Genomic DNA, 8,659 nt, shown 5'->3' on the forward strand with positions numbered 1-8,659 from the left:
GCCCGCAAAAAAATAAGACAAGGCAAAGTGGGTACATTAAATAGTACAAGGCAAAAACCTTGATATGCCCCATAAAAAAATGCGGGCGAAAACAACTGTTCCACGGACCGAAACCGTTTTGCCAAACCCCTTTGTAGACAGAGGGAGTCCAATCAATTCTATTAGGGGACACTAAAGAAAAATAAATGACATTTAAAAAGAAAGATAGTTAATGAAAAGTGTTCTCCAACCACTGATATGCACCAATATCTAAAAAAGCATAGCCATAACCAAAAAGAAATGGGGTCATAAATAGTTATAGAGCATTTTAGTGATTCTCCATTGAGCAAAATTAAGATTAAAAGGTACTAATATTTTTTTGATCTATTTTCCTTCTAGTGCTAGCTACATCCTACGATAATCTTTTAATCTGCTAGACAAATGACCAATTGATAAACATAAAACATATGCAATGAGCTGATTCTTCTTCGTTTAACACTTTCCATGCTACTGCTCTCTCATATGTTATTGGCCTCCCCATGCTAGATAAACAAATACCACCTTGAATACACATGAAACCCTGCACCAAATATAATGAACATAGTTATAAGAAAAATCATTTCCCATTAACATCAAGGGGCACACTCAAATTATTCAATTTGCATTATATACCTGCTGCATTATCTGGGGGAATTCAGTGCATAGAGTTTTCTTTCCATTGTCATCAAAGATCTTTTCCAGTGTGATGTCTTGAAGTGCAACCAAGGTGGTTTCAAGCATGTCAAGTCCAGCTTGGTTTGCAAACGTAAAAACAGGTAATGCCTGCAAAAATTGCATATATAAAGTTAATTCAATTCTTAAATATTATGTTATCATATAAGAAAAAAGGCACAATGTTTGATCTAGTAGTGATGACTATTTGTAGTATGTATGAAACTCTAACAAAATCCTTATCAGAAGCAATATACTAAAAAAATTACCTTTAGAGAGCAGCATAGAACTGCATCTGAATGATGCCAAAGGGATTTGAGTATGGATTCATTGCCTTCGGACTTTAGTAATTCTACGCCTAGATAGAATCTGAGAAAATAATGTTAACATATCATTGACTACCATGTGATTTAAGATCGTCATGAATTGCAGCTATGTATAATGAAAAGGATTTAACAGACATACAAATACCTATAGCTGTTACAGATCCATCGAGTAAGTGTTTGTGCCTCAGGAGTTCCGGGTGGTGAGTGAAATGCATTCTGAGAACCAAAGCGCGAAGGAGAAAGTGCTAATGAAACCCTCTGAACAGATGCGACAATGCTGCGCACATACTGTCGCGCCATAGCTGCTATATTATCTTGAAGGTGGACGTCAAATGCAAACTGGAATGCTATTGTCATCACAGATTTTGTGCTCCCTGAATGACCTGAATTGTCACCACCTGCTTTGTTTCCTGTGGTTCCGACCTCAAGTGCAGAAGCAAGATCGAGTGTACGGTTTGGACTAGCAGCATCCTGCATTATATATACAAAAATTTACAGGAGAAACATTTGAGAACGTGGCTGCTACAAGAAGGGGAAACATTTGAGAAACAATACAAAAAAATAATGTGTCAAGCTAAAGAAGACTTGCCGTGGCAGAATCAAGAGGTATTATGCGAAAACCAGAAGGCAAAATGGGTGCATCATCAGAGAAAGATGCATCTATTGGAGCAAAAATAAGCTCTGCACTTGTGCCAACTGCATGCTCATCCACTCCACTGCAAAGCTGAGAAAGTCGAGTCAGAAGAACAGTTAGTTATGAACATGAGGATCAAAAGAACCTTCTAAAATAAGTGTTATATAATATATCTATCGACTCAAGATATATCAAAATTAACATGTTATACTTCATAAATAAATTCTAGTTCCTTACTCTAAATATTCCTACAACTATGTGCATTTTCCCAGATGTGCAGTACTACTTACTTGCAAAAGGAAAATATCACCAGGCATTGTCATATCGTCCCTATAGTAGCCCATGTTTTCAAGCTTAATAACCTCCATGAACTGTATGACAGAAAACCATAAATGAATTAATATACGAGCGAAAGGCAAAAAATGTGTTTGATTTTAGTTAGAATGTAAAAGATTGTGAAATTAAGAGCAAATAACTTGCCTCTTCATGCTCAATTGTGTGAGCTAGTGGAAGAATAACCTGACCACCAAAACTTCCTGGTCTGGTCCCTGGCAAGCTACAAGGACCAGCTTTAATGGCAGCAGCTGAGTAAGCATCAATACTTGTATCTGCCCATTCTGATCTGTGTTCTCGCAAGAACCTAAGAAGAATAGCCGGAGGGACATTCTACAAGGACAAAAAAGTAGCACGAGATGAGACAACTAACAAAACATGTGCAGTCAATGTTTGGATTTATGTTCCAATTGTCTTTCTCGCATTTCAATGTTGTTTTAGACGTGAAAATAATGAAGCTAAAAATAGTAGCTCGTGGTCGGCCGTACATCAGTAACTATTTGGCTGGCAGTTCCGAACACACTAGGAAATTAATACTGCTATGTATGTAGTACTCAATACTCAATAGAAGGGGAAATGAACTTCAAGCTGGTATTGAGCATTAGTCTAGATTCATGCATGAGTATTAAGAGTAATACCTGTAACAACATGGAAGCTTTGGCACATAGTACAGAACTGGTGACAGATGGGAATCCGCTGTTATTATAACCATTATTTATTCCCATCATCTTGCTAGGAGATGAATTCACAATTAGGGTGACATCATCAATGCCATCACTCTCTAACATGGACCATCCATCATCTGTAAATCCGTTCACAGCTTCATTGAATCCCCTGTGAAAAAGGAAGTTAGAAAGATAAACTATAGAATATGTGAAGTAACAATGTCATTATGAAGGACAATAATGGCACAAACTTGCTCAATCTCTGACCAAGCGTGCGTAGAGCTGCAGGCCTTCTTCCCCATCCCGTCACACTTGGCTGAGAAACTTCTTGAGAAATCTGCCTCAAATGACGTAAAGCCTGAATGACAATTGCAGGGTTACAAAACAAGTTAAATCATCGAGCATGTGTTTAATTCTAAATCTTTAAGCATCGAAATTCATGTGTGCAGAGATAGTGAAAGTCATTAAGAAACAATAGCCTTACAGCCATAGTTGTTCTCTGGGCAAGCAGCATAGATGACTCGTAAAGTGGGCGCAAAACTTCAGGTACACTCCAGGGCTGAATTCAAAGAAGCATGAGTTAATTGAAAGTTACACAAATTTGGCTAATTTTGTCGAATAATAAGTCAAACTAAAAGGAATATTTAGAAACCTCTAAAAGCATATGATCAACAATATGAATAATGGATCCCCCTCCTTCACAAGGCCTAATCAGATACCCGCTTGGCAGCACATCAGCTCTAACAAAATGCGGCACTGGAGGCATGCTAGGACCATTTTGAATGTTGTTAAGTGATCTTTCACACACCTGAATATCGATAATATTGTTAAAATCATAAATTAATCAGAGTTAGAGTTGATGTAAAAGGATTTGGGGTTGGTGAAACCATGCCATATAGGTACATTTATAAAGATACTTACAACAAGACTACCATCCTCCAAAAGTGATGTGTAGCGCAGCAACCAGAAGTCACGCCCTGGTGCTAAAGTTGTTGGTGCATACAACTATATAACAAACATGGCATATTGAAATTAATGTCAATTAGCAAAATTGAAATAAGTACTAAATCATTATTGGGACTAACTATAGTTATAGATTATAGTACCTGCATATAGAGCAATTCAATGGTTCCTCCATTTCCCGTAGACATAACATTGAGAACGTCCACGGTTCGGCAATCGCGATACCACGCGAGCCTATCTTTGAGGATTTCAGCAACCTGTACAGTACATCATAAATTTCGCGTTTACTCAATAAATATTTATGGTGTTCTTAAAAATAGTAAATAAATGTAACAAAGAGGAAGGAGTTAGTTAATTACCCTGGCAGGTTCAAGACCCACAAGGCCGCAGGCACGTGCGGCCACTCCAGGGGAACCATGAGAAATTGCAACGATTCCAATGGAATCCGGACCAGGCTACAAAACATTCATCAGAAAAACAAGAGATCAACATTGTTATCACATCACATAATTAATAAAAAAAATTAAAATAAACAAGAGAATAACTTTGATTCGCAGTAAAGTTTAAAATATTTTTCCTTCAGCCAAATCAAAAACCATTACTTCTATGACTTCTAGGCTAATAAATATAATGAAAGTCAAACTTTATTAAGGATCCAACTGGTGCATATAAATTAAATTAGTTATGTTGTTAAAAAGTCTAAAAAAAATGAGGTTTTGCTAAAAAATAGAAAATATTAGAACATGAAAAATTATATTACACGGTGAAAAAGGGTAAAACAACAGTAAATGTAATTGAAATGCTGTGGTCAAGAAGCTGGTTTGAATCACATACTACAATTTTATACATTATCTAATGCAAATAAAGGGAATGAATTAAGACATTAAAGTGAAAAAAGAGAGAGAAAAGTTAAAAGACAGAGGGGTAAGTAACCAACCTTCATACCGGGCATTTGGACCCACTCAACAGCAGTTCCAGTAGCCTTTGATAGAAACTCTGCTAAAGTCTCCTCTGCAATGGACAAAAGTCTGCAGATCGAAAACAACAACACAACCACCATCAGTACTAATATTCCATATTCCATTCCACTAGTATCCAAAGCCATATATAAAAAAAACAATATTATCCACATCATATATAGTATAGTATAGTACAAACAAAATACAAAGTTTTGTTTTTTACTTACCCAGCAGGACTAGCATCCCTTGGTGGATGCTGCTGACCGCTTGTTACCACTGACTCACAACTTGTATCTGTCGTGGCAATAGCTCCCTGCTCAAAACATTCAATTGAATCTCAACTCACATATCATATGAAATGAAACAATATATCTAAACTAAAAATTTTCTTTTTCTTAAAGATCCATCCTCCATAACAAAGATCAAGGATTTTTTTAAAACTGTCACAAAACCGTATCGAAAGGTACCCATACCAATACTGTTATTCTGCAATTTTATGATAAAGAAGAAATTGCGAGTAATTCACACCACGGCGAACGCAATCATTGTTACAACACATGTACATATCGAAATCGTTAAAGCCTTTACACAAAAAACGGTCACGATAAGGCGGTATCGGAAGGTCCTGATACTATACCGATACCGTTATTTTCTGTTTATATGATAAATAACAAGTTCGCAAACACTATTACAACACATGTAACTATCGAAATCGCGAAAGCTTTTTACACGACGCAGTTCTTTAAAACCTTGAAAATGATTTTAGGACACTTGAACATACTCAACTGACATAATATACCCAAACTTAAAAAAAGTTTTTAAAAAAATTACCGAACTTTTGATCTCAACTCAAGGAGTTAGAAAAATACCTAACCGAACATAGTAAAATATGTTTGATGGAACAGGATAAGAATATTAAGAAAATTACATTTGGTGTATGTTGTCTGAAAACACTATTCTCATACACAAGATGTGAAACTTGTTTCTGCAACCGATCATTTTCCTCCATAAGCAACTTATTCATGGCCGTCAACTTTCTATTCACCGCTTGCAACCGTCCAGCTTCTTTCCTCTGCTTCTCTCTACACCTGCAAAACAAAAATCAATTAACCAACAAAACTTTGATTAACACATTTCATCAAACAGTATATCCTCAACAAACACCTTCGATTCTGGAACCAGACTTTGATCTGTTTAGGCTCAATGTGAGAAAGAATAGGACACTCTCTGATAAGCTGTTGACGACGGAGCGAAGTAGGTTTGGGACATTCATGGTAGAGTCGCTCAAGCGCTTCGACTTGCTCCGGCGTGTAGCGTACGTATTTACCGTTGTCCATTGCTATTTTGCTTCCGTCTTTACAACCTGAAGTCACCGCCATCATCCTACCTTTGAAACTGAACGAATTCTGCTCGGTAGTGAGGTTGTTGAGAGAGATTTACACATGTAAGAGAAGAGAGATAAAAGTAAAAAAGAGAACTACAAAGAGAATGATGATGATGAGTAATGGTGTAAACTTAAAAGAGATGGTGTTCAGAGATTGTCTGTGACAGTTGTTGTTGTTGGTTGTTATGGATCATTATAGGGTTTCAGAGAAATGAATGATGATGGAAAATAAATGGAGTTTTTTCTGTTTCTATGTTTGCGTGTAGAATATAAAGAAGAGAAAGAAACTGGTGCGTGGTAGATTGGGATTGGGAAAAAACCCTAATATACCAACATCTTGCTACATGTTGCTTTTCTTGCACTACTTTCTTTTGCCACTTTCCAACCCTTCTAAAACTCTCTCTCTATGGGAAAAAGAGAATTCGAGACCCACATTCACATTAATTCACGACGCGTGCCATTAAAAAACTCATAGTGGACAAATTAAATTATCATATTCAACTAGTAATTCATTTTAAAATTTTAATTTTCAACTGCTAAAAATTTGATAACGTTTTGTCTAATTTTGCTGTATAGTACTGGCACTGTGAAAAATGTGCATGGCTTGTTTTGCTTTTTTCATATCAAATCTAATTTTTGTACTACTTTTTCTGCCCATGCTGCATTGTACTGTAATTAATTTATGCCGAAATTGTGCACTCTCTAGAACTAGCTCTGTTTTTTCTTGTTGGTGAGGATATTTTACAGGCATTGATGTATGTACTAGTAACTGGCGACGTTGTGTATGTGTAATTTCTTTTCTTCTTTACGGTGAATTTAACAACACAAGAGTATATAGGATGGGTTTAGTACATGTGTCGGAAAATATACCTTAAACTGATGATGACGCGACAGTCATGATCACGTGAACAATACAGACAAGACGAGACCGTATATTTTTTGTTGTCTTCTCTGATTAATTATGCGCATGCTAGTGGAGAAAACAAGAGGTTAGGAAATTATCATCAAATTAATTTATAGTTACTTGGAGTTAGGAATTCTTTTTATCTTGTGTAAGAAACATTTCAGGGAATATTATCATAAAATGCAATATTCAATTTTTTAAAAATTATTTCAAGACATATTTTATTTTTGGGAATTTTATTTATATATGATTTTTCTATTTTTATTCTAAGATTTAAAGAGTGAGACTTCAACATTCTCATGTCAATAAAATTCAACTAATTACAATTTCCACTACTATTCATATTTATTTATTTTATTTTATTATCATTTTTAAATTAAATAAATATTATAATATTTTTAAAAAATTTAGTTTTTGTTAAACACTTGGATAAGAATATTATCCCAAATAATAATAATAATGGAAATAGAATCTCAAAGAATGTTATTTTTTAACTTGAAACAAATACACATTTAGTTTATTTTCACTTTTGTTCTTGAAATATATATATATATATATATATATATATATATATATATATGTGTGTGTGTGCGCGCGCGCGCGCGCGTGTGCTTGTGTGTGCGTGTGTGTATGTGTGTGTGCGCGCGTATGCGTGTTCGTGTGTGTGTGCGCATATATATATATATATATATATATATATATATATATATATATATATATATATATGTGTGTGTGTGTGTGTGTGTGTGTGTGTGTGTATGTGTGTGCGCGCGCGCGCGCGCACGCGCACGCGCGAGCGCGTGTGCTTGTGTGTGCGTGTGTGTATGTGTGTTCGTGTGTGTGTGCATATGCGTGTGTGTGTGTTTGTGTATGCGCGTGTGCGTGTGTATGTGTGTGTGTGTGTGTTTCTGCGTGTGTGTGTGTGTATGTGTGTCTGCGTGTGCGTGTGCGTGTGTGTGTGTGTGTGTGCGTGTGTGCATGTGTGTGTGTGTGTGTGTGTGTGCGCGTGTGTGCATGCGTGTGTGTGTGTGTGTGTGTGTGTGTGTGTGTGTGTGTGTGTTTCTGCGTGTGTGTGTGTGTGTGTGTCTGCGTGTGCGTGCGTGTGTGTGTGTGTGCGTGTGTGCATGCGTGTGCGTGTGTGCGTGTGTGTGTATGTGTATGTGCGTGCGTGTGTGTGTGTGCGTGTGCGTGTGTGTGTGTGAGAGAGAGGGAGAGACGAAGACAAGGTCGGAAAACGAAGCTTTAAAGGACGAAGCACGAAGACAAAGCACACTGAAGGAAAACGCCATTGGAGGATTCATCGAAGCTTTTACTTAAGAAGACGGGTTGAAATCTTCTTTTCCAATGTCTCAGGTTAGCCTTTTCGAACTCTCTTGTTGTAGTGATTGTAATGTTGTAATGTTGTAAAGTTGAATATGCAAATTCCTTTTCACAAAACATGCAAGTCTTTAATGTTGTTTTTCACTATGAAGGTGAATTTGTAAGGAACAATGAGAACGAATTATTCTATAAATGTGGGGTTCGAACCTTAGTTTATGGGCAGTACATTGAGAAATAAACCATTTCTGAATTTAAAAAATAGGTGAAGGGATGGAGTCATAAAGAAGGAAGCTTTATGGCTTGGACTAAAATAGCATAATTAGATAACAATTTTTTCCAGATAAGAAACGATGGTGATGCATATGATTTAGCTGCATATGCTTGTGCAAATCAAATTGATGGCTACATTTGTCTAGAACATGATGTGACTGATATAAAACTGAGAGTGAGGAAACCTAAGTTCATTAATGAAATGACAAAT

The 8,659-nt window shown here is 36.4% G+C and overlaps 1 protein-coding gene across 1 annotated transcript; it reads right to left on the reverse strand.

The window, feature by feature from the left end:
- Positions 1-248: 248 nt before the first annotated feature.
- LOC127084353 (homeobox-leucine zipper protein ATHB-8) lies at positions 249-6,358 on the reverse strand. Its single transcript, XM_051024782.1, has 18 exons — positions 5,735-6,358; positions 5,499-5,658; positions 4,798-4,883; positions 4,549-4,639; positions 3,971-4,066; positions 3,755-3,868; positions 3,570-3,653; positions 3,301-3,456; positions 3,133-3,207; positions 2,900-3,006; positions 2,622-2,817; positions 2,131-2,316; positions 1,941-2,021; positions 1,606-1,740; positions 1,162-1,487; positions 960-1,059; positions 652-801; positions 249-559 (listed from the first exon to the last, which is right to left on the reverse strand). Exons 1-18 carry the CDS (start codon positions 5,950-5,952, stop codon positions 413-415), a joined length of 2,508 nt encoding a protein of 835 aa, XP_050880739.1. The 5' UTR covers positions 5,953-6,358; the 3' UTR covers positions 249-412.
- Positions 6,359-8,659: the final 2,301 nt, after the last annotated feature.

This window comes from Lathyrus oleraceus, chromosome 5, assembly GCF_024323335.1.
Source record: "Lathyrus oleraceus cultivar Zhongwan6 chromosome 5, CAAS_Psat_ZW6_1.0, whole genome shotgun sequence".
Lineage (NCBI taxonomy): Eukaryota > Viridiplantae > Streptophyta > Magnoliopsida > Fabales > Fabaceae > Lathyrus > Lathyrus oleraceus.

Coding starts and splice junctions, on each gene's coding strand:
- LOC127084353 (XM_051024782.1), bottom strand. CDS start 5,952: ATGATGGCGGTGACTTCAGGTTGTAAAGACGGAAGCAAAATAGCAATG. Junction 4,884..5,498: donor TCAGACAACATACACCAAAT/GTAATTTTCTTA, acceptor TGTTTTGAGCAG/GGAGCTATTGCCACGACAGA. Junction 2,818..2,899: donor CTTGGTCAGAGATTGAGCAA/GTTTGTGCCATT, acceptor CCTTTTTCACAG/GGGATTCAATGAAGCTGTGA.